Source organism: Sorghum bicolor, chromosome 6 (assembly GCF_000003195.3).
Source record: "Sorghum bicolor cultivar BTx623 chromosome 6, Sorghum_bicolor_NCBIv3, whole genome shotgun sequence".
Classification (NCBI taxonomy): domain Eukaryota; kingdom Viridiplantae; phylum Streptophyta; class Magnoliopsida; order Poales; family Poaceae; genus Sorghum; species Sorghum bicolor.
The window spans coordinates 39,411,912-39,438,972 of record NC_012875.2 but is presented as its reverse complement, the minus strand read 5'-3'; the positions used below and the strand labels follow the sequence as shown (position 1 = coordinate 39,438,972).

General features: G+C 43.5%; 1 protein-coding gene across 1 annotated transcript; it reads left to right on the top strand.

The window, feature by feature from the left end:
* On the top strand, window positions 20,763–26,268 carry LOC8070985 (membrane-anchored ubiquitin-fold protein 4). Its single transcript, XM_002447667.2, has 3 exons — window positions 20,763–21,183; window positions 22,912–23,082; window positions 25,820–26,268. Exons 1-3 carry the CDS (start codon window positions 20,994–20,996, stop codon window positions 25,873–25,875), a joined length of 417 nt encoding a protein of 138 aa, XP_002447712.1. The 5' UTR covers window positions 20,763–20,993; the 3' UTR covers window positions 25,876–26,268.

The following is a 27,061-nucleotide window of genomic DNA, read 5'->3' as shown; positions in this document are numbered from 1 at the left end:
TCCAAGGTATACCAAGGTTGCGCGCCGCGCCCTCGTCGTTCTCCTCAACCATCACCAATACAGCGCGTACATCGGGCCGATTCCCGGCCCGGATAGTGCTCAGGCTTCGCGGTCGGAACGACTTATCCTTCCAGCTAAATGTGGGGCATGCGTTCAACATGACAAGAGGGCCGTCAACGATCGGTCCTTAATCGACACAGGCAGGGGCTCTATGGGCAACCCACCATAAGACCCTGCCCGGTCTCCAATTACAGTTCACACTTGGTTATTTCTTTCCCCAAGCAACCACTGCTTAATCAAGCAGGTATCCACCTATATCTCGCAGGTGACAGGGCATCACCCGACTTCTACCGGACTAAGCAAGCTAAGCATAGACTCCGCGCCTATCTACATAGGACGAGGTAGATAAACGAGTAGGGATAACAAGGAGTACATATGCAGCAACGGTATCAGGCAACTCCTATCACTTAATATGCAATACAGTAGAACAAGTATAACACTTTATATAAGTTAGCGAGAATAGGGAGACTTAGAATGCTCCGGGGCTTGCCTTTCTCAAAGGTGCTGGGTCGGTGATCCGGACACTCTTGCAATTCCTCTCCGGTTTCCTGTGCTTCCGGAGGTTCCTGCTCCTGTATCTCCTCGGGTTCCTTGGGTCCCACTTCGTTCTCCTGCGAGCCTGTATGATGCATATATGCTCATGAGTGGAGTGCTAGATGCCCGAGTGGATGCTTGTATGAGAAAGTACCAAAGGACCATGACATGATGCACGGATGATACACTTGGTCATGTTCATTACAATGTATGCAACATCATCCAAGAACAGGCACTTGGATTAAGCATCTATTGCATTCTCCTCTACAATTATTTTTCAAATGAAATCAGCAACCTACATGATGCTTCAAAGATACACCAAACCCAACTTAGTCCATTCAACCTACATACACAACCATTCATAATTTTCTTTATTCATTTCTAAGCCCATTAAAAATCACATGCAATTCTGTTCATCAATAAATTCCAGAAAAATTACAGGAGACTACTAGTTAATCATAAAGTCTACTGTAAATTTTTCATAATTTTTGGTTACTTATTTTGAGCCACAAAAATCACAATATTAATGGATAAGGCAAGTATAATCACCCTACTGTGATATAAGTGTCAAACAACAGATTTCATATTTTTACAATTTATCTAATATCATAAGAAACACCCACAAAAATTTCCAGATTTATTGCATGACCCATTTAATTATTAAAAATCATAAAGCACTGCCATGCAAGCATTTAAATTACCATAAATTCATTTATTCACCAAATAATATGTAACAATATTTTCTCGGTGATTAAACACACATGCAAAGCCAGCAAAACAAGTTTTATATTTTTCTGAACCCTATTTTATTTACTATGCATTTTCCAAGTTTAGGAAAAACATGGATTAATTATATTCTTACAGGAAAGTTACTCAAACATGACATGCAATCATACTAGGCTGTAGATCTGGAAATAAGGAACACACCAAAATTTATTTCACCATTTTTGGAGCTATATTCATCAAGATATGGATTTTTGAACATTTAAATCATTTCCTGGAAAAACTTTTAAAATGGAAAACCACCTAAAACACTAAACGCACCCGGATCCATTCCCTCGGAGTCACTGACAGGCGGGACACGCGAGTCAGAGGACCCCACCTGTCATCCACCCCGTGACCCCGCGGCCAAAGATCGGCCGGAATCTCGCCGCCGGTGAGGTTTCCGGCGATACCGTGAGCACCTACGGCTTCGCGCGAACGAGACGAGTCCAGCCGTACCCTCTTTGGCACCGGACGAGCACCGGAACTACCTCGCCGTCGTGAATGGCGGACGCGGCGGCGCTGCTCGCCGTGGTCCGGCCGTTTCACGGCGGTAGAGCGTGAGCTAGTGACGGGAAAAGGTGCGCGAGGTCAAGGCGGACCCAAAGCACCTACGAGCGCAAGCAGAGACAGAGAGGAGAGGGAGAACCGCGCGAGCCGAGAGGTCGCCGGAGCTCCGACTTACTCCGGTGAGCTCTAGCGGACACGCAGGGCTTACCGAGTGCGGAAGAGCGCAAGCACGCGACGCGGAAGGACGAGGCGGAGCCGGTGGTGGTCGCGAAGGGGAAGGAGAGGGCCGGAGCTGGCCGGGAGAGGAGCTCCGAGCCGTCGGCGGCTATGGCGTGCGGCGGAGCGGCGAGCGCTGCGCGAGAGCGAGCAGAGAGGCGAGAGCGAGCGGTGGAGGGTGCAAATGGGAGCGGGGGCTTCGGCGAGCGCGTCCAGGGGCTCCTGGTGGCCGACCAGGGCGTCTCCACGCCGTCGCATGCCCGCCACGCGGTGGCCAGGCTCTGCCGGCGCGCCACGGCGGCACGGCGAGGCCGTCCGCGCGCGCGGACGCGGGCGCGAGCGCGAGGAGGGGGAAGGGGAAGGCGCGGGCGGGCCAGGCCGGCTTCGGCCAGCGGGCCAGAAGCGAGGCCGCGGCCTGCTAGCGCCCCCTTTCCCTTTTCTATTTTTTTTTTGAATTTCTTTTCTCAAATCCTCTTCCAAAAGCATTTTGACCATTTTCAAATCATTTTCACCATTTTCACCCAAAAGCAAAGTGGTGCCAAACTAAAAGCTCTACAACTTTGCTTTAATAGGTAAGACCAAATTCTAAATAGAATTTGAATTACAAATTAAAACTTAGTTCTAGGTTTTTAAATAAAGTTATTTTGGATATTTTGTATAAATTCCATTTCTCAATTTCCATAGCTCCAAAAATTGCACAAAAATGTTCTTAATTCTTCTTACACATAAAGCAACCTAATTTGAATATTTCACTATTTTAGAAACAAGCACCACATTTTTAACATATTTAAAACTTATGAAATGATGCACATAAAATCATATTCTTAGAAGAATGACATGCTCATGATGCTTATGATTGATGAGAGTGCTTATGCATGACTTTGATGAGACTAAGTGCTTGCTTAACACCTAGGGTGTTACAAATCCTTAGCCTAACTTTCCATCATCGGCGAACCTATCCATTAAAAACCTTCGTCAGAACCGACTGCTTGGATCGGTGGAATCTCGTAATCGGCAACCTTGAGAAAATCCTTCTCCCAAATCTCTCCTGAGATACACCTAGTCCTTTCATAAGTATCCGCCTCTGCCGATGCGATGACATAAGAAGAATCTCCTGGGACAATCTCAATCTTGTCACCTACCCACTGGACCAAGCATTGGTGCATTGTGGATGGGATGCAACAATTAGCATGAATCCAATCTCTTCCCAACAGCAAGTTGTAAGCACCCTTTCCACTGATCACAAAGAAGGTTGTTGGCAAGGTTTTGCTGCCGATGGTCAACTATACACATATTGCCCCCTTGACTGGAGACACATTCCCTTCAAAGTCTTTAAGCATCATATCGGTCTTGGTCAAATCATGATCCCCTTTCCCAAGCTTCCGATACACTGCATATGGCATGATATTAATAGCAGCTCCACCATCAACCAGAATCTTGGTCATTGGCTGACCATCCACTTTTCCTTTAACAAACAGGGCCTTGAGATGCTGCCTTTCATCATCGGCAGGCTTCTCGAAGATAGCCGTCATCGGATCCAGAGCCAACTGAGCTATTTGGTCAGAAAACTCCACCTCATCATCGCTGGACGGCGCAAGGAACTCTATCGGCAACATAAAGACCATGTTGACATCTGCCGATGGGCCTTCTTTCTTAGGATCTGGTTGTTGCTGATCCTCAGGTTTTCCAGAGCTCCCCCCTTTGCCAAACTCTTCTCGCCTTTCGCGTTGCAGCCTTCGTTTCTGTGTCCTGGTCAAACCCTCTGGACACCATGGAGGAAGTTCTGCTGTCTTGCTGCTGGGCGACGATACTCCCTTGACTCCACCCGATGCGTATTGGCATCCCTGCAAAATATGAACTCATCAGGAACCCGTGCATTAGCCATCTCCTCAAGTTCTTCCTGGTTCCTGGGAAAATATTGGACACGATCACCAAGCCTGTCGTGCACACTGAGCCTGCCCCCCATCCGATCATGGACGGACGCTCTCCCTCGAATCGGCCCATTGAAACGCCGATCATTGTCACGATGGTGCCGGTCAGTCCTGTCGTACCGATCATAACCATTGCACTCAGGGCAATCTCTGACAGTGGGGAGTTTGATATTCTCCTCCCAACAATGGATGAAGAACGGACAATTCCAATGATCCCTATGCCGATTCCACTCGTGTCGGCGTCTTTCTTCTTCCCGGCGATAATCTTCCTGCTGGCGCCGATATCGATCCTCACGCTGCTGCCAAGTTTCCTGAGATCTTCTGTGAGTTATAACGATACCAGATCGGGGAGGCCTTCCTGAGCTGGTTCCTTCCTAGATCAAACCCCTATCTCTTGCATCGGCAGTAGTGACCTGATGTTGAGGATCCACCGATGCACTTCTTTCGGCTGCTTCTGATGTTAAGACCTTGGCCTTTCCCTTAGCATCCACCATGTTTGTTGGGAAAGGATGTTGGTCAATCTTCATCGGCTTCTGGGTCTTGGAACTATCACATTTGATCCTCCCAGATTCTATAGCCGATTGCAGCTGCTGTCTGAACACCTTGCACTCGTTAGTGTCATGAGAAGTTGCATTGTGCCACTTGCAATATTTCATCCTTTTCAATTCTTCAGCCGATGGGATCACGTGATTAGGTGACAGTTTGATCTAGCCTTCCTGGAGCAGAAAGTCGAATATCCTATCGGCTTTAGCAGTGTCAAACGCAAATTTCTCTAGTTCTTTATGTCCAAAAGGACAAGACATCGGCTTCTTGTTTTTCACCCACTCTGCCAAGCCGATGACTGGTTCCTCGTCAGAATCTGAGCTTGTTGCTTCATCAACGAACGACACCTTTTTGTTCCATGCTCACTTAGGTTCAAAAGGCTTGATATCTTGATCAGAAATTCTCTGCACCAAATGACTTAAGCTTTCAAACTCCTGAGAAGCATACTTGTCCTTGATGTGTGGCAACAAACCCTGGAAAGCCAAATCGGCTAGCTGCCGATCGTCCAGAACCAGACTATAGCACTTGTTCTTGACCTCCCGTATCCTCTGCACAAAACTTTCAACCGATTCATCATTGCGTTGCCTCAATTTGACCAAATCGGTGATCTTCTTCTTATGGACCCCAGAAAAGAAGTACTTGTGGAATTGCTTCTCCAGATCAGCCCAAGTAATCACCGAGTTGGGAGGCAGTGATATAAACCAGGTAAAAGCCGATCCAGACAATGATGACGAGAATAGACGAACCCTTAACTCGTCCCTGTTACTAGCTTCCCCGCATTGGATGATGTACCTGTTGACGTGCTCCATGGTCGACGTGTCATCCTGCCTAGAAAACTTAGTAAAATCTGGTACCTTGTACCGATGCGGAAGCGGAATCAAATCATATGCGGGAGGATACGGTGTCCGATAAGAGTAAGTATTGACTTTGGGCTTTATCCCGAACTGGTCTCTCATTACTTCAGAAATCTTATCGGCCCAATAAGCATCGGCATCTTGCCGATGGGGCTGTTGCGGATCAGGCACCTGCTAGTAAGCTTCCACGTGTCGGTGTGGCGCACGATCTGCATGAAACATTGGGTTAATCATCTGGCCTCCAATCTGCGGACCGCCAAGCTGCTGCCCGCCAATCTGCTGTCCGCCGACCTGTTGCCCAAGGTTCATTGGGTGGTTAGGCATCCCCTGATTGTGGAATCCCAGATAGATCTGTCCTTGGTGGAACCCTGTAGCTTGATGATTCGGTTGGGGCGTTTGCGGAAAGACTTGCTGCCCAAGCCATCCACTATTAGCATTCATCGGCATAGGCCCTGCCGATGACTGGTAATTGGGCATTATCATTGAACTGACATACCCTGGCTGGATCATAGACCTCTGTTGCATCAGCATTGAGTCTGCTGATGCGTTAGGCATCTGGAACGTTGGAGCTTGAGAATTCCCAGTGTGCGGTCTTGCAGTAGTAGTTGTGGTATACTGGGGACTCTGATTCATCGGCATATTTGGAGGTGCCGATGTCATAGGAGTCTTGCCTCTCATGTCAGTTGTCTGCGACGTGCCCGGCGTTAACTCTGGAGGCATACCATAACCCCACCAGTTAGGAGGAGGAGTCAACCCTGACACTGCCAATGCCGACAGATCTGTAGCGAGTTTGATCTGCCCATCTGAAGTCTGTGGATTGGTTGTCATCGGCGTAGATTGTGCATTAGTGACTCCCAACGTGCTTGGCGGAACAGGGATCTCCATGCCCGCAGCGGCCGTAGCGGCCGATGGAGCTGTGACCACTGGTGACCTCGGTTGGTGATAAGTGGGACCCACATAATCTGGTGGCAGTTGTCCTTCCTTGAAAGTTCTTGCCACGGCATTGAAAACCGTATTGGACAGTACACCAGCTTGGTTGATCAAAGCACGGTTTATAGCGCTGTCAACCATCTCTTGAAGCTTGCCAGGATTGGCTTCAAAAGTAACCTGCCGTGGAGCCGGCAGTGCATCCTTCTGGATCACCTCGCCACTCCTGTTCATGTTGAAGGACCTCAGGCATTGCTGCTTGTAATCCTCCATGGCTTTAGCAATAGCTTGCTTCTCCTCATCCTTGAGATTGGCTTCCGTCACGGGGATGACGTTTTCTTGATCAAACTCGGAAGTCGACATGTTGATCTTGATCTTGAATCTGTCCCACCGGGCGTGCCAAAAGATGTGTTGGTGCAAAAGCTAATCTGCAAACACAAAGGGCTAATACCCGATTCAAATGTTAAGGCGTGCCAGCCGATTTGACCTTTCTATCGGCAAAGGTGGTAACTCGAATACTTTGGTCCTAACAATAGCGATGCGCCCGGATGTCACGGCCAAGAGGTATTCACGCGGAACTTGAGAACACGCCAAGCTTAAGTCGACGAATTCCTAAGAACTCGTAATAAAAAGGAAAAGTGTGACGAAGTCGTCGAAAAATAGATGCTGGAATATGAGTAAAAACTTGTGTTTGATTGATTGATAGATATCTCATTACAAAGTCCTAGGGTCTATATTTATACCCTGCTCAAAGAGCTACAACCAGACACGACTAAAACTCGAATTCCAAATTACACAGAATCCGTATACAAAACGACTTAAATAACTAAGGAAACATAAAATTATCCTTCCGTGACAAACTCGAACAACCCCACAAACCGATCGGCAGCCTCCAGGCTCTCCCTTTATATCATCGGCAGACTCCCTTGTCGTAGCCATCGGCACAGACACATCACCAGCTATGGACTTAGTCACGTTCAACCCCTCCTTCATCGGCAACCATCCTCATCGGCAACTCATCCTGTAGATAAAACACCACCGCCTTATTCTGCTGATCTATACTTTTACCGACCATGGACACGTGCCCAAAAACGGTATCAACAAGGGTCTCATCGGACACGCCTTCTATGCGAAGGAGGTCACAGACTTGATAAAACTCTCTTAGGTGTGTGTATGGGTTTTCCTCACCTTCTCCTGAGAAAGGTTGTTTTTGAACAAATTCTATGTATTCGGGGTCTATCTCAAAACTAGGTGCTATGATAGGCTTTGAAGATTTTGATGGTTCGAGATGTGTGCCCGTAGGTCTATGAAATTCATAGATAGACATGTTTGAATTCATGATAGACCAGAGATCAAGGATTAGATAAAAGCAGAGATAAGTAAAAGATAAAAGGAAAAATATATATATATATTATTTTTTTAGAAAATGATTAAGCTAATTCGTTGTCAACTCAGCAACCGTTTCCCCGGCAACGGCGCCAAAAATGCTTGTTGACACTTGCTAACACCACTTGAATACTAGGTTGTCATCCCCAGTATGGCACTTGAGTGTACTATGGTATTTATACGCACACAGATAATCCGCAAGCGCACGGATACCGTTATAGCTTTTACCCGGTTAAAGGTTTTATCGTATCCACAGGGAAACGGGAGAACCAACTACGCTCTAACTTAACCAAGATAAATAGATAAGTGTAAATAGAAAATATGGTAGAATTGAATAAGAACAATATTAAAGGTAAGATAATAGTGAGTGATAATATGGGAATAGAGGGTAGAGCAATTCTAGTATATGGGCGATGGTAGCAGAATAGAGAGGATAACTATGGTTTCTCTACTTCAAAGGGGTATGTCTATGTCTGGGACGAACCACGTGATAAGAATACACCACAAAGGATGCTTATCCATAGGCTGATAATCCCTACCCGTCCTGCTAACGAGAGGTGGACTACAGAGGACCAACGTAACTGTCATCTACGCGGCCAACCACACGATCCAGCTAGACAAGGGATATCCACAAGTAATCTAGGTCTAAGCACCACGCTTACACCTATACTACAACTCTAACCTATAGGGTCCTATAGATTAGAAGTACTCAAAAGAGTTGTGAACCAGAACATACAAGATTAGTAATTGCATAATGAATTAGAAGTAGATTACCAGAGTCATCCCATGAGCAAGCTTGATTAGAGCTTCATCATGACGAAGTACAACCGGAGGAAGAACCGACAGGCCGGCCTCTCCTCTAATCCTCCTTCGCTCTCCATCTCGCTACTATCTAGATCTACTCTAGTTTAGAGAAGAGAGGAGAGCTCTCATCTCTAAAGCCTAGCTTTTGCTCTGTCTATGAATAATGAATAATGATCAAGGGGTGCCTCCTCGAGGGGCCAGGGGGTTTGGTTATATAGCCCCCTCAAGTGAACCTGGGCCGTCGGATCAAACCGACATTGATTGAATGGTTATTCTTGATCCTTTAGGTCGGTGGAGCATAATCCGTGAGATGGAGCGTGATTGGCCGAAATAGGTGGGCGGGCGCCCTGTCCCTGAGCCCTCTCAGCTTCTGCTTTGTTCTCGTGGCTTCTGGAGTCTTCTAGATGATAGAAAATTGCGCGGCACATTAATATCTCTATGTAAACCCGACATGTGGGCCTTCTCTCTATATTTCCTGATAACCCCCTGCAGAAATAGACAAACACCAAAACTCGTGGAATTCTATCAGATAAAACCCTAAGTTTAGATGTTGGATGTATTTGGATCCTTTTCTTTGTTTGTTTGCTGATTATATTTGGTACTTAAGGAGAGTATCGTATTTATTTTTTTACCACTAGGAGAAAGAGTGCATCTGACTAACCCGGTCTATTACTACTAACCCTTTAGGCAACAAAGAATGTTTCTCGATGTGAGTCATAAATAGAGAAGACTGCAACCGTAGTCTCCTTTTAACCTTGGTAACGATGATCTACTGTTCTATTGGGGAGGCTAACGGAATCTAGACACCACAAAGGATGTTCAACCCGCACCTATAAACCCTATCCTTCCTGCTAACGAGATATGGTCTGCAAAGGTAACTCGAAATTGTCACGTTCCTCGCTACTACCACGGTCTAGCTACTCAGGGAATATCTATGAGTACCCCAGCCTAAACACCACGTTTATACCAACAATGATTACTCTAAACTCTACGCGAAGAGATTAAAGTAAACTCATAAACCAAAAGAATAATAAAACAAGAACTTACTAGAATTTAGAAGTCGAAATACTGAAGAATCCTAGGAGCAAGCTTCGGGTTAGGAGAACTTGATCCCGCAGGTACAAGCTTGGAGTAGACACCGACAGGCCGAGCTTCCTCCAATCTACACCTCCACTCTATCTCTCTCAATCTAGTAGAAACTAGAAGATCTATTTCTACTTTACATTGGTTGCTAAGCCTAAAAAGAAATTTTATTTAGAGAAGAGGTTTTCCTTCGAGGGCACCCCTCAATCTCTATGATAACTTCTTGTCTTCTCTAGGGGCCAGGGGGGTCTCCTTATATAGTCCTCCTCTATGCATTTTTGGGTCGGTTGGCGATGTGGTACTACGTTATCCATGATCCACTTGGTCGGTGGAACATCGTGTGCGAAGAGAGTACCGAACGGAGTACAGAGGGGGGCGGGCGCCCTGGTCCTCAGGGCGAGCGCCCTGGGCCTGGCCCCTTTCGGCCTCTGCTTTCTTCCCGTGGCTTCTAGTGTCTTCTAGATGGTAGAAAATCGCGCGGTGTGTTGATATCTCTATGTAATCCCGACATGTGGGCCTTTCTTCCTTATTTCCTGATAACCCCCTGCAGAAACAGATAAACAACAAAACTCGTGGAATTCTGTTAGATCAAACCCTAATTCTAGGTGTTGGTTTCATCTTGGTCCTTTCTCTTGTTTATTTGATAATTAAAATTGATACTTAAGAACCGTCAACAAATACCCCCATACTTAGGCTTTTACTCGTCCTCGAGAAAAGGATGGTTAAGAACAATATCTGGGGTAAAACATTTTTAAAATATTCTCTTCATAACTGCAGGGTGTTAAAATCCACTGTGTACTGTAGTCAGGGAAGTATATGGTTAAGAGTAAAGATCCTTTCTTCTCAATCTTGTTACTTGGAGTTTTTGTATATTTTTGAAAGAAAGTTAGCATACCTTTTTATCCTCATAGGTTCTCTCACATCACTCATTATCTTTTATATATATCTCACTGAGGCTGTTTTAATTTACAAAAATTCTCAAGCATACTTACTTTGCATTTATTGCCTGATCAAAACGGGATCCGAGGAGGGGAATGTTATACTCTTAGATCAAAGACTTTGGAAATTAAAACCTTTGTCAACTCTTGCTGGCATATTGCTTCTTAGAGGGACCATGGGCTATCATTTTCTTCTTTTCTCTCTTTTTTTTAAGTGGATACCGAGGTACCCCTAATTCTACTGCCGGACACTTGTCCATTTTTTTCTGCGAGGTTATCGAGCACTCGCTCCTTTTTATTTCCTAGGAGCATGATAAATCTCTCAACAAGGGTCTAACTCATTTTGAACAAACTCAATACAGAGTAGATAGATTTTATAATTATAATTAATATTTTCTGTTTTATCAGGCATATAAAACACTGAGGATGGTAGCTAGAATTTTAAAGATTTTGAAATAAATTCTCCAAGCAACAATGATATCAAGAATAAGAAACTCATACTCTCCCATCTCACATTCCATACTGTCTCAAGTAACACAGGGTTTTAAAATAATTTTATAATAGTTGCAAGTTTTCAAGAAATATCACAGAGTGAGATTAATCATATTTAGAAACATTTTAATCTTTATCATGTTGGAAACAATATTCTGCATAATCCAAAATATGTGTATGTGTAAAGTAAAGTGTGCAGAGTATGTACCTAAATTGTGGAGTGGTGTAATCGAAGTGTGTTTGGCATGTCGAGGAATCTCCCCCATACTTGTTTTCTGCTTTCTTACACAAAAATAAAGTAGAGACACACAAGACATACTATTAATAATAATACTCTTTATTAAGCTTGAGGCATTTATTACAAAAGACTAGTAGCAAACTGACGACAATAGTAACAAACTGATAATAGTAAACCTAAACCGAATTTAAAGATAGATAACTAAGATGCATTGCCTCAAGGTCTAATCTAGATAACTCAGCGGCGCTTTAACTCCTTAATCTTCTTATTGGCACTGGCAAGATCCTGCCTAAGGCCTAGTATAATGGTGTTGTGGTTAGAGAGCTGCCTACTGAGGGAATTAATCGAGGACTGGAGGTCTATGATAACTCTGTCTAGTCTGCGAACGTCCTCATCAATATCCATTATAGTTTTGCGACGCTTAGGAGGTGTCTCAAAAGCATTGAGAGCGTGCTTCGGGGCTGCCTTTGGAGGGATGAAACGGACTTTGGCTGCTCTAATCCCTTCAAAGTAAGGCCTTTCCTCCTCCGTAGTGTAGCGAATACTGCTGATCTCGCCGCTCCGGTTGGTCTTGACTCCAACGACCCTCTCATTGGGTCTAGGTGGAAGGATCCTCGTACCGGTTGGCACCTTGATGGTGGTCTTCGTCTTGGATGATGATCCCTTGAGGAGTAGGGGTTGTGGCGGTGCGGTGAGAACTGGTTGAGCATGGTAGGATTGGGTGGAGCTGCGTTGGCGTAATGGCATGGCTTCTAGCTGTCGCTCTGTGTTGGCTGGGACGAGAGCACGGGCGTCGGGGTCTTCCACAGGCTCCATGTTGAGGTTGAAGGGGACGACTTCCCAATCATCGTGGAACTTCTCGGCCATTGGAGCAGCAAGGAACTAATCAAGCTCTAATTGAAGAAGAGAAGGCTTGGTGGTTTGGTGTTTGAAAACTGATGTCAGGGGTCTGTTTATATAGGGGTCAAAAAGTGCTTCTAGGGGTTGTTCGGCTTGCTCCCGACGATGTGCGTGCGAAACTTTCCATCTGAGGGATTATTCGGATTACCATAAGTGCATTTTCCATAACAGAGAAAATCGGGACTAGGAGGAACAGGAGCTGGGCGCCCGCCCACCTGATCTGGGCGCCCGCCCTCTCTCTGGCTCCTCTGTGGACCCACTTTCTCGAGCGTGTTTCTAGATGCAAAATTATTTAGAAAGATATATATATGACCCAAAAACATCAGACTAAACAGGTCGGGCTCTAATTCTCCATGGGAAGGTAAAAATGGACTACGTCTATTTCTTCTAATTCTTTATTGGGCTCTAAAAATAATTTAAGACGTTGACCATTTACCTTGAATAACATACCTTCGTCATTTTGAAGTGTGATAGCTCCATGGGATGATGAATTAATTACCTTGAATGGTCCTTCCCATTTGCTCTGGAGTTTTCTATGCCCGAAAAGCTTCACCCTGGAATTAAAAAGTAATACCTTATCTCCGGGTGTGAATTCCTTCTTCTTGATTCTCTTGTCATGCCACCTTTTGACTCTTTCTTTGTAGATCTTTGAATTGTGATATGCTTTCTCTCACCATTCTTCCAATTCTGATAGTTGCATTCTTCTATGATCTCCAGCAACGTCTAGGTCCATATTCCATCTCTTTATGGCCCAGTGTGCTTTGAACTCTAGTTTAACAGGTAGGTGGCAAGTCTTCCCGTACACCATTTGGTATGGAGACATTCCAATTGGGGTCTTGTATGCTGTCCGGTATGCCCAGAGTGCATCGGGTAACTTGTCTTTCCACGCCGTTCCCATTTCATTTACTGTCTTCTGAAGAATATTCTTGATTTGTTTGTTGGAAGTCTCTGCTCGGCCACTTGTCTGAGGATGATAGGGAGTAGCGATGTTGTGACGGATTCCATGTTTTGATAGATATTGCTTGAAGCGTTTGTCGATGAAGTGTGCTCCTCCATCACTTATCACTACTCTAGGGACTCCAAATCATGGAAATATAATTTCTTCAAACATCCTCTTTGAACTGATGTTGTCGGCATGCTTGCAAGGTAATGCCTCTACCCACTTGGAGACATAGTCAACTGCCACCAAGATGTACTCGCACTTCTTTGATGGAGGAAATGGACCCATATAGTCTATTCCCCAGACATCAAAGAGCTCAATTTGAAGGTTGTTGGTGAGTGGCATTGCATCCCTTGTATTTATGTTTCCGTGCCTTTGACATGGCCCACATCTTCTGATATATTGCTTCGTGTCTTCATACATTGTAGGCCAGTAGAATCCACACTGCCAGATCTTTGAATGTGTACGGAATGCTCCATAGTGACCTCCATATGGTGATGAATGACATCTGTCGATGATCTTCCATCCTTCCTCAGTGGTCACACATCTCCTGAGTAAGCCATCAGAGCATACTCGGAAGAGGTATGGCTCATCCCATATATGTGAACGACTTTCTTGAATAAGCTTCTTCTTGTTTACTCCTAGTGGTACATTCCCTGAAACCATAAAATTAACAATATCTGCATACCAGGGGTCAGACATGTTAATTCCGTAGAGCATGTCGTCCCGGAGTGAATCATTGATGGGGGTTTCCTGTGGACTCTTAAAATACATTCTAGACAAGTGATCAGCAACAGAATTCTCTACTCCCTTTTTATCTTTTATTTCTAAGTCAAATTCTTGGAGTAATAAGATCCATCTAATCAGGCGAGGTTTAGCATCTTTTTTAGTGAGCAAATATTTTAGTGCAGCATGATCAGTGTAAACAATTATTTTAGCTCCAACTAAATAAGATCTAAATTTATCAATGGCAAAGACAACAGCCAGAAGCTCTTTTTCAGTGGTTGCATAATTAAGTTGAGCTCCTCTCAAAGTTTTATTGGCATAAGCAATTGCATGATGCTTCTTATCTTTAGTTTGTCCCAATACTGCCCCCACAGCATAATCACTAGCATCACACATAATTTCAAAAGGCAACGACCAGTCAGGGGGTTGAATGATTGGTGCAGAGATGAGTGCTTTCTTTAATAAATTAAAAGATGTTAGACATGCATAATCAAATTCGAAAGGAGCATCCTTGGCTAGCAAAAGAGTAAGTGGTCTAGCAATGAATGAAAAATCTTTTATGAATCTACGATAAAAACCAGCATGGCCAAGAAAGCTTCGAATTCCTTTTATGTTCACAGGTGGAGGTAGTTGTTCAATTACTTCAATTTTAGCTTTGTCTACCTCAATACCTCTTTCAGACACTAAGTGTCCCAGCACTATTCCTTCCCTAACCATGAAATGACATTTTTCCCAATTAAGGACTAAGTGCTTTTCTTCACACCTTTGCAAAACCTTGTCTAAGTTTTCAAGACAACTATCTGAAAGCCCTAGTTTGGTTTTGGATAATTGATGAAACCCTAGTACTAACCTCTATGTTAAGTGTGTGTAGACTTAATGAGGTTGGTACATGCCAAGTGATGGAGCAAGAGATGATCACGGTGATGATGGTGATAACCTCAAGATGATCAAGTGCTCAACTTGGAAAAGAAGAAAGAGAAAAACAAAACCCTATGGAGATCAAGGCAAAGGTATTGCCTAGGGTTTTGGTTTTAGTGATCAAGACACCATAGAGGGTGTGATCACATTTAGGATAGATAGCCGTACTATAAAGAGGGGAATTCTTTGGCTAAGCGGTTATCAAGTGCCACTAGGTGTCATTGTTCATGTGTATGCATTTAGAACCTAGTGAGCTAACTTAACTCCTTCGAAGAAAATGATTGTGAAAATGCTAACACACGTGCACATGTTGGTTTACACATTGTGGTGTTGGCACACTTTGAGAAGGGAGTTGAAGTTTGAAGGGTTAAGAGAGGATGGGTTCCTCTCTCCCTCCCGCCGAGCTTGCTCGGCGGGATTCGGCGCTTTTGAGAAAAATAAGTGTATTTTTTCTATTGCGCCGGTGGGAAATTTAGAGAAGTCGCGGGAGTGTTTTCTCACTGAGAAACACTCACCGGACGCTGGCCTCAGCGTCCGGTGAGCTTGACCCTGCTAGGGTTAAGCACCGGACGCACTTTGAGAGTGTCCGGTGGTTAGCGTCCGGTGTGAGGGGTTTTTGCAACCCTCTCTGCGCGCGAGTCCGGTGAGCACCGGACCGTCCGGTGCCTAGCGTCCGGTGAGGTCGCGAGTTTGACAAACTCTCTGCGCACAAGTCCGGTGAGCACCGGACCGTCCGGTGCCCATCGTCCGGTGGTGCTGTGCAGGCGCGCGTGCGAAGTGGCCGTTGGCGGCAATGGTCGACTTCAAACGGCTAGTGACACGTGGCGGTCAGCTGAGCACCGGACGCTGGGTGTTGAGCGTTCGGTGGCTCCCTGTGAGCGTCCGGTGCCCCCGAGTTTTGCCCAGTGAAAGAGCTAACGGCTCTATTTGTTTGAGGGGCTATAAATACGTGTTTGGCCGGCTTGGGGCTTAGACTCTTGGCATTCTAACATACTTGACATCCTTGTGAGCCTAAGCAAACACCTCCCACTCATCTCCTTCATAGATTATACATCTTTGTGAGATTGGGAGTGATTCCAAGTGCATTTGCTTGAGTGATTGCATCTAGTGGCACTTGGGGATCGTTTTGGCTGCGGTTTTCTTGTTACTCTTGGTGGTTGCCGCCACCTAGACGGCTTGGAGCAGCAGAGGAGGATTGGCACGAGTTGGTGATTGTTCGTGGCCATCTCCCGATGATTGTGAGAGGTTTGTGCCTACCTCGGCGGAGAGCCAAAGGCACATTAGTGGATTGCTCGTGTCATTGAGCTACCTCACTTGTAGGTAGGTTCTTGTGGTGTCCTAGTGAGGACGAGGTTCGTGCTACACCTCTTAGCCACCGAACCACCAAGTGTTGGTCGACACAACGGGGACGTAGCGTGCCGGCAAGCACGTGAACCTCGGGAGAAAAATCGGTATCTCAATTGTGTTTGATTGGCATTGTCCCGGTGCTTGGTTGTTTATATTGGTGATTGGTTCATCCCCTACTCGGTGGTATAATTATCTCATCCACTCTTTTACATTCCCGCAAACTAGAGTAGCTTACTTACTTGTATAGAAACTTTAGGTAGCTTTCTAGTGTAAGTAGTGACATAGCTCTTGTGTGCCTAGTGATTATATCAACTAGAATTGTTGGATAGGTGGCTTGCAAACACCCCATTAGAGCTAGAGCAAAAAGCTTCGCTTTGTTATTTACTAACCTCTTGCTCTAGTGAGTTTGTAGAATTTGTAAATAGGCTATTCACCCCCCCTCTAGCCATATTAGGACCTTTCACTATCAAAAGTTTTTCCATAAACAGAGAAATCATCCATGAAAACTTCCATAATCTCTTCAATCATATCAGAAAATATAGACATCATGCATCTTTGAAAAGAAGCTGGTGCATTACATAACCCAAAAGACATTCTACGGTAAGCATAAGTTCCATATGGGCATGTAAAAGTGGTTTTGCTTTGATCATCAGGATGGATCGGGATCTGATGATACCCTGAATATCCATCTAAGAAACAAAAGAACGAATGGTTTGCTAACCGCTCTAGCATCTCATCTATGAAAGGTAAAGGAAAGTGATCCTTTCTCGTGGCTTTGTTTAGTTTTCTATAGTCTATGCACATCCGCCATCCTGTGACGGTGCATTGCAGAATTAGCTCGTTCTTTTCATTCATAATAACAGTCATGCCTCCCTTTTTAGGCACAACTTGTACTAGGCTTACCCACTCACTGTGCGGCACAGGATATATAATCCTTACATGCAGCAACTTTATAACTTCCTTTTTAACTACCTCTCTCATAGTGTTGTTAAGTCTACGTTCGGGTTCTCGAGAAGGAGAAACAGAAGGATCTGTTGGAATACGATGGGTACAAATCATAGGACTGATTCCTGTAAGATCTTGGAGTGAGTAGCCAAAAACTGAGTGATGTTTCTCAAGAATGGTCATTAATCGCAGAGTTTGCTCCTGAGTGAGTTTATTGCTAATGATCACAGGAAACTCTGGATTATTGTTTAGGAAAGCATAGATAAGACTGGGTGGTAAAGTTTTAAGCTCTATGGCGGGGTCTAGGTGTTTCTGCAAACTCATCTAAGTGTTCAGGTTCAGAAGGTTCGGCTTCTTCTTCTATGAAGAAAGGAGTTTCGTCTTCTAAGTCTGATTCTTCTAAAAGTTCAAGAGATGCAGCCTTTACCTCCTCTATAGGATCAGGCAAAAGATATGACTCGGCCTTATTATTTAAGGAGTGTGAAATTGTTATTGGGAATTTGAAAGCTTTTCCAAAAGAAATGTGTAGCTTTCTAGTATGACCTTCATAAAGGAGTCTTCTAAAAGGTTGTCCTATCAACAGGTCGAAGTCCCATGTATCAAAGATATAGAAGTTCAAATGAACCATGGAGCCTTCTACCGTAAGAGGTAGGACATTAATAATTCCAAGACTAGGGACTAATCGTCCCGAAGATTCCTTTATGACCTTTGTTGTGGGGGTTAAGGCACGATTTTTAAATAATTTAAGTGCAAAAGATTCAGACATGATGTTGATCCCCACAACAGGATTATAAAGAGCATTAAATCGATCAGAATTATAAGCACAGCGTATAGTTATAGAGGGTGTGTCCAAACAGATCACATCAGAGGAAAGCTCTGATTCCTCCAACCATTCAATACTCATGACTGAGATAAGCTCTCTCAATTGATATTCACTTGGTAAATAAATGCTAAACTGGCCGTTTTGGGGTTTGTCATTAGCATTTTCTTTTGGAAGCATCTCAAATGTACTGAGCTTGTTCATGACAAGATGAAAGCACTCCTCACGCTCACTCTTGGATCCTCATGGAGCGCACAAAGTTCTGTCCATAGTTCATAGGCGGTTTTGTGGTTCCACACACAGTTGAACACCTCTTTGCAAAGACCTCTAAAGATGTGGTTTTTGGCCTTTGCATTCCACTTCTCGTTTTCTTGCTCTAGTGGAGTAAGAGCGGCGTTCTTGGCCGGAGGGGTGAACCCTTCGGTCGTGGCTTTTAGGCACTTGACATCACAAGCTTCGAGGTATGACTCCATCCATATTTTCCAATATCAAAAGTCATCACCATCGAACATGGGTGGCGGTCCATCCCCGTTAGACATCTTTTTCTAGGCGGTGAAGCCTAAATTATGAGCACTAGGCTCTGATACCAATTGAAAGGATAAAGATGCCCAAGAGGGGGTGAATTGGGCTTCTATAAAAATTTAAGCAACCTATAAGCTCCAATTCAACCCCTTGTGCCTAAATGTGTTCTAGAGAGCTACCGGATAAAAGTTTTGTAACCTAGTTCCAATCCTATTCTAGCATGTCAATTCTAAGAATGTAAAGTGCTCAAAGTAAATACTAGAAAGTAAAGGATGAGAGCAAGAAGGAACGCGGTGATGTTTTGTCGAGGTATCGGAGAGTCGCCACTCCCCACTAGTCCTCGTTGAAGCACCTGCACAAGAGCCTTGCTCCCCCTTGGTCCGTGCAAGGACCAAGTGCTCTCTATGGGCTGATTCTGACACTCCATCGCGGTGAATCGCCCAAAACCGCTCACAAGCTTGACACGAGCCACCCACAAGAACTCTGGGCGGTCTTCGTGCCTCCAATCACCACCAAACCGTCTAGGTGATGGTGATCACCAAGAGTAACAAGCAAAGAACTCTCACTTGACCCAAACAAGGCTCTAGAGAGTGGTGGATGCACACTTGAACTCTTGGAACTCACTAGAGGAGGATTCACTCAAGAAATCACTCAATTCTCAATCCTCTCTAGGCTCTTGCTTCTCTCCTGCACCACAAGGTGTTTCTCAGCTAATCAAATGGGCAAGAGGCCTCCCATGGATGAGGTGGAGAAGTATAAATACTCCCATCAAGTCCAAGGGCCGGCCACCCGAATTCCTCAGAAAACGGGAGCACCAGACGCGCTCAATGTTGCACCGGACGCGCTCCGCAGAGCGTCCGGTGCCCCATTAATGGCTAACTGTACTTTCACCTGCCACACACCAGACGCACCCACAGTGGGTCCGGTGACTCACCCAGACCGTGTCCGGTGAGAGGGCAAACTTTCATACCTCTCTGGATATGGGACCGGACGCACCACAGTGGGTTCGGTGCGTGCATTCGGTGCAAAAGACAACCTACATACCTCTTTGGGTATGGGATCGGATGCACCCCGATGAGTCCGGTGCCTAACCCTAGGCACCTTGATGCGTTGACCCAAGTCAGCACCACCGGAGCGTCCGGTGCCTGCGTCCCGTGTTGTCTCAGCACCTAAACTTCATCGAATCATGAACTTTCCAAAGCGAAGTTTGGTTCTCTCGATCTAAGGACTCTCTCAGAGCTGCCTAGTGCTAGGTTTAAGAAGTGTGCACCACACCTAAACCTAAACCCTTGCCTAGGTCAAGCTACTCGCTCAATGCCCCCCTTAATAGTACGGTTAAAGGAAAACCAAAGTCCTAAACTACTCTAAGTGTCCTTCTTCACCATATGGCACCTAGACCTAGTCTAGTCTCGACGATATCCAACCATCCTTTAAAAATCAAAACGTTTTCCACCATTAAGTCGACATGAACGACCTAGTCCATCGATCACCATTATGATGACCTAACACAAATGACTTTGCCTCTGCAAAACTTACGTTAGCCATAGTAATCAACATTGCCATTAATCACCAAAACTCATTAGGGGCCTAGATGCTTTCAAACTTTACTAACATAATTTTGCTCTCTTTTTCATACAAAGTGCAAGTGCTTTAGGAAGGAGAATATGAAGGAAGGGAAGAGGAAGAACTTCAAGGGGGCTTGCTACTTTGCTAGGTTTCAATGCTTTATGTAGCTCACTACTGGTTGTCTAGTAAACTCACTACTAGTTCCTACTTTTGTTTGAGTGTCATTTAGACCTCTATGTTGATGTTTATCAAAATTGCCAAAGTACGGAACTAAAAATAAGATAAAGACATAAATATCAAATAAAATAGGGATAAAAACAAAATATGCAAACTTGTGATTTCTAAATGTTAATACGTTGAGGTGGACTTTACAAAATAGAGGTAAAATTTTTCTAATTTTGAAATCACAGAGGTAAGATCATAAAATTTGAAAAGCAAAGAAAACTACCATTTCACTTCAAAACGACATAAACGCGTAAGCTCCTTTAGATAATGCCTAAGGTGCAAACTTGGATAAAAATTACAAAATGATGTAAAGTGGCTGAAGTTTAACGACTTAATAGTAGGTCATTTTTAGATATAGTTAACGAAGATAAAATAAAGATGATTTATAAATAAAGATGTCTCAGCTCTAGACTGTACGTATTCGTAGAAATGAGTGTGTGTGCATCCATGCACGGAGAATAGCAACAGAGAGAGAGGTGAGAGGATAGTATAATCTTTAATAACATAGGAAGGATGATTTATAAATAAATTTAGATGGCATAAAAGAAATTTTCTAATCACATAAAACCTACCGCGTTTCTAGCGGAGAAGGAAAAGACAATTTTCTCCTAACCTCCCGGGCTCGCCTTCTTGCCTTCTGCTGCTCCTCTACTCCGCGTTTCCCCACCAAACCCTAACCCGAGCACCCAGCCCCTACCCGCGTCCGCTCGCGCCGGCCTTTGGGGCTCTCACTCTGAGCGGCAGGGATCGGCAGGGCTCCGGTTGGGTCCCGGAAGCATCCCAGTTGTTGGCGGGAAAACCGGGAAATGGCGGAGAAGGAGGGGGCGAAGGTTGGGGCGGAAGAGATGGAAGAGCGGGAGCAGGAAGGGGAGGCGGAGGAGGTGGAGGTGAAGTTTCGTCTCTTTGACGGCTCCGACATCGGCCCCATCCGCTGCAACGCCGCCGCCACCACCGTCGCCGCTCTCAAGGATCGCGTCGTCGCCGACTGGCCCAAAGGTCTTAAAAATTCCGTTTTCTTAAACTGAGGAACTCTTGTGAGGCGTGATGAGCCGGGCCCGCCCATGGTGTGAAGTCCAGTGATCTATACTGCTAAATTTGCCTATATTTTTTGTTCCTATTCTTAGTCTATGTGTCGCAAGGAGGAACAGAGGGCTTTAAGGGGAATGAGCTTCAGATTTGCTTATTCGAAGTGTGCCTCCATTATTAGCAAGCACTTCTTCTGTTGAGATTCTAAATGGATTCAATTGAAAATATTGAACGCATAGCAGAAACTTTTACTATAAGGAATCATGGAACATGCTGCAGCAAAAGGATAATTAGGAATTTGTTTTTCCCTAGCTCTAAGCTTGGTAGATTAATGGAAAGATTTGAGCTTAATTAATTGTCTCGTGGCCTGTAAACCTCAGCATTAACTACCTTGGTATTTATGATGGTTGTGCCAACCAGCTTCTCAGCCAGTTATACCAATTAGAGCAGTTTGCTTTGCTGGTCCATGTTCAAATCCTGCTGCAGCTTCTTAAGGATGTCAAGCCCATATGTTGTCTTTGGTTCAAACATTAATAGTAACTTACTTTTTTTAAAAAGAAAAGCAGAAATACTATTACATCCCTTGTCGAGCATTTTATAATCCAGTAGGGTATTTGACACTGAACCAAGACTGTTTGAGGAATAGAAGGGATTCCATCGAACCATGAGTGAGCACAAACTGTTCAAAGATTTACTCAGCTGTACAATTCCATGTTGATATGCTGCTAGTTTGAGAGTGACCTCAAGTGTCTCAACAAAGTAGCCCAAAGAGGTCACAGGATCAACACTCAGAGAGCCCAGTAGAAGGAAAGTGTAGAGAAATTCATGGGTTTTTTTTAGTTGGCCATTTGTAGCTCTCATTGTCAACCTCCTCTCTGTTGTTATCAATGTTTCATCTTGGGATAATACTGTATTCTTTACTGGGTTTGAAAATGGGGATATTTATATTTTCGCCACTAAAAATGGGTTGCAATCCCCCTCTCATCCACATGTGCTCACCTACAATGTGCCAGGGTGGAAAATCTTATGCCACTCACCCCCTCAAAGAGGAAAATGGTGATGGTTTGAAAATGAGTGCATACATGTATACTTTGAAGAACGTGGCTTGTTTCTTGCTGGTGCCATATTACTTGCTGGTCTTCCACTATGTTTTTTTTGTCATTTGTTTGTTTGAACCTGCAGCCTTGCATAACTGCATTATGGGTCACCGACTTGTTGATCTTTAACGATGTCCATAGTGCTATGATTTCAAAAGAAATATTATCAATTTTTACATTTTACTTATGATTGGATATCATCGAACTGCACACTTGAGATAAAGTTGTTAATAATGCACTGAAATAGTACACTTCACTGATTCAACATAGGCAACACTGCTGTGAGCTAGGGCATGCATTTTTACTAGTGTTTACTTTTCCCTTGTTTATTTTCCTACCAGCTGATATGAGGTCTCATCATCCATCCCTGATTCATTAAAAGTATTGCTGCAGAAATAGTTGCATGAACAGTTTTTGGCTCTTCTGTTCCTCTGTTAATCCTGGGGCTAGTTTGTTTGATGCAATAAATTGTTTTACATAAAAAATATTCTGGACTATATCAGTTATTATAAGTTTAATTCTGGCTTTGTTAAACAACCCATTCATACATCTGCATATGTTTGTATAATACTTCTATTTCCATGATTTTTTTGTGTTGCAGATAAATCAATTATCCCAAAGACTGCTAGTGATGTGAAACTAATAAGTGGAGGCAAAATTCTAGAAAATGACAAGAATGTTGCACAGTGCAGAGCTCCTTTTGGTGATCTTCCCAGTAGTGCTATCACGATGCACGTTGTCGTTCAACCATCATCAGCCAAATCAAAACCAGGTGAGTTGCAAGTTTTTGCTCTTTGAGGAAATTCTTTCTTATGGATTTCTGACTTCAATCATTCAACTTAGTAGACGGGATATTCACTTTTTTTATTAGTATCGTGTTATCTTAAAATTCCAGTTCTGCTAATAAAAGTTTCAGCATTTTATTTTTATCACTATTGCTTTAGTTTTCTGAGGATTTATCTTCTTTCCCTATCTAAGGTTCATGCTTTACCATGCTGCTATCATTTTTTGTTGGCTCTATACTTTCAGAAGAGTGTTCTTTTCATTTACTTGAGAGATAGTATGTAATAGAATGTAAAAAGTGTTGACATGAGAATTATTCATATTTGCTGCCAATAGAGAGAAGAGAAGTAAGCTATGAGCTAGAGCTACTCTATAATTTGAAGTTAAAAAATGCAGGGTTTGCTGAGCCAATGTTCAAGAACCGCTCCCCATCTCTTCCTGCTAAGCCATAATACCCTCATTTGTGGTTCAGTTCTTGGTCATAATTAGGACACCAGAAATTGGCTACAAGTCCTACTCAAACTGACTGTTGACATCCTTTTTGTTCAAATAATGAGTGAGCTGTTGTAATTCACAGCTCCTGAGTTAGTAACATGTAACAAGGTTATAAAAGGTGCTAGGCAGTGACCTACCGCTTAGAGCCTAGGCGTTTATGCCAAATTATACTGAATATGTGTAGCTGAATAAATTAAAGTTGATCTTCATGCTTTGATGTAGTCTGTAGATGCAACACCACACCAACAGACATATTGTAGAGGCATATTAGGTTATCCTCAGTGGGGGTTTCATGACCCAGTTTCCAACGCATCCATATTTTGGAAACAATGTATAAGAGTTTCATTCCCATGAAACTAGAGGCCTTGTTTAGTTCACCCCAAAAACCAAAAACTTTTCAAGATTCCCCGTCACAACGAATCTTGCGGCACATGCATGGAGCATTAAATATAGATGAAAACAAAAACTAATTACACAGTTTGCCTGTAAATCGCAAGACAAATCTTTTGAGCCTAGTTACTCCATAATTGGACAATGTTTGTCAAATAAAAACGAAAATGCTACAGTGTCGAAATCCAAAAACTTTTTGGATCTAAACAAGGCTCTACTCCCATGAAACTCCTATCACCTCTCTCTTCATTAATTCAGTGCCACATCAGCATATTTAATGTCCATGAAACTTTGATGAAACACCATTGAGACTGGCCTTAATATTGTATACAATCAATGAATCACAATTGTAGATTTCAGAGGTATATTATATCCACAAAGATGTGCATAGTCTGTAGATGCAACACAACTACATACCAAGTACCTACAGAGCAGACAACACTAAGGCAGAGAAGGATTTAATAATATGCCTCTGAAATTTATACAGAGGAGCAGAGGAGTAATTAGGCTATCTGGCTACAGAGGAGCAGAGGAGGGAGGACTGAAGGAGTACAGAGGAGGAAGGTGACAGGGAGAAAAGGAGAGAGGAGCAGGGGAGAGCGGAGAGGAGAACATGGGATCTTGTCCTGGGGCTTCGGTCACAACGTTTGACAGCTTGGAGGTCCGGCCTTGGGTTATGGCTCGCCATGGCACGCGGAGGGAGGAAGAGGTCATGGCAGCTGGGCGGGCAGGAACTGCAACTCGACATCAGGGATGGGGTCTGGTGGGTGATGGGAACAGATCGAGGAGCAGCACCTGGGCAGGAGTATGGCCCAGCGAGTAGCTCTCTCTTGCAGCCTGCACATTTTGTCCTATACGCTCACAGAATACTGCCTTGTTGAACACCGACATGTACTAACTACTTATTTATTCCATTGACTCTTTTGGAGCTGGGACTCAAAAGTGTGCACTGACTTAGACAAAATCACTAGTTTTTCCACACCCATCTTGTGCTCTAAATCACCTTGAGTTAACTCTCATTTGGAGTTTTTTTTTCATGATTTTTAGTACCTTACACTTCAATGGGATCCAACTCGGGTTTGTTTATGTCCACAGGGTTGATCTATTTCTCTTCAAGTTTTCTGTGTTCTGTTTCTCCATTATCTGTCTTTTCATCGTTATCCCTCTTAATTGATGTCAGTAAGTAAAATTTAAAGGTGTGGCACAAAATTGCAAGAAAAAAAAATACTATAATTGGATTCCCATTTAGCTAAACCGTGTTCTAAAACCACTTCAAGGTGTAAGTTGACCTGGTTTTGATAGTTTGATGAGTTAAAATGTTTGATGTTGCGGTGGATGTTTTACAAGTTCAGATATGTAAAATGGACTTGTTCCTTAAGGAAAATGATTGGATATTTGGTTTTGGGACACCTCATCATTCTTTGGCTTTTTTTTTTGGCTGAGTCCATTTCTCAACACCTTTTCAATAGCCTTATATTCCTACAAGGAATAGGAGCGAGAGATCAGCTCATTCCTTTCCTGAAGTGAAATTAGAAGTAAAAAAAAAAAGATCTAGTCATAGTGTCATACTAGGACAAACCCAATCCTCAAACAATGTGCCCCATAACATAAGTGAGAATTGTATGTTAGAATGTCTGTCATTGAAAACTAAGTTAGCCTTTCTCAAAATGGGAGGAACATGACGTCACTAATTCTGGAAATTTGGATGTTTTTCTATAATTTTGTCATGTGCAGTTGAAGTTTTGGAATAAATGGAATCATCAAAACTTTGTAATTAAGTAGGCAATTCATGGTAATCTCATACCCTGAATGTTGCTACCTCGGTTACTCTTTTCTGACAGATAAGAAGGCGAACAAGTTGCCCAAAACCACACGTTGCTCATGTACCATACTATGAACTATGAAGGTCAAGTCCCTACGAGACCAACAATAATTTGTACGTCCACCAAAGATTCTGCAGAGAATTTGAGAACGCAGATCCAAGATGTCCATGTCATTCTCTGCCAACGAGTGGCAATGGCGAAACACGTCCATATGTTGTAAGCTATGTAATTGTAACTTAGGTACAAAGAGTCGGTCCCTCTGCCGTGCGGATAGGGAAAATAGTATGCTGGTTGCCCTGTTTTACCCTACAAGATGTTCTATATGTACAAGATACAGACACGCTATTTTGGGTCTAGTGACCTTGTTCCCAATTCACCTTTTAAAATTTGTTTCAGAGTTGAGTATCCTTTTGGGCACTGAGTCAATATGAGTCTAAGTCGATTGATTGCAGAAACATTTTCAACTATGCAGTCTTCCTTCATTTATTTAATGTGATTTTGCACCAATGTTTTTAAACTCAAAGACTTGCTCGTCTGGTAGGGATCTAGATTCTGTAAAAAATAATGAAACGTGTCGTATGATGAATCGGAAGGTACGTAGGCTGAATTCAGATTTCAATGAAGATTTTTCTGTAAAAAATATATATATAATAAAATATGTTTTAAAAAGTTAGAACTTTTGTTGGACGAAGAATAACTTGAATACAATCTATTTTAATTTATTGCACTTAAAAACGATAGCAACAAACAAATACGGTCATAAGTGTATGGCAAAGGCTAGCGAAACCACGCTGGAGCCGTTTCACTCCAGGCAAAAAAGCCAGAATCAGAGGAACGTTTCAGGGCAGAAACGTTTCGCAGATAGGGCGTTTGGTGCAGTTCTACGGGTTCTGCTGAATCGGAACCATTCTGGCATCCAAACGTTTGCCCCTATTCCATTTAGGATACTTAGGCCTTGTTTAGTTCTAAAAAAATTTACAAAATAAATACTGTAGCACTTTTGTTTATATTTGACAAATATTGTTTAATCATGGACTAACTAGGCTCAAAAGATTCGTCTCGTAAATTATAGGTAAAATGTACAACAAGTTATTATTTTTATCTATATTTAATATTTCATGCATGTGCTGTAAGATTTGACGAGAAATCTAAAATTGTTTGCAAAATTTTTGAAATTAAACAAGGACTTAACGGTGGGCCACTTCACTTTGGGGAATTAAAACTAGGTGCCGTTTACAAGCACTCCCATTCCTCCGAATC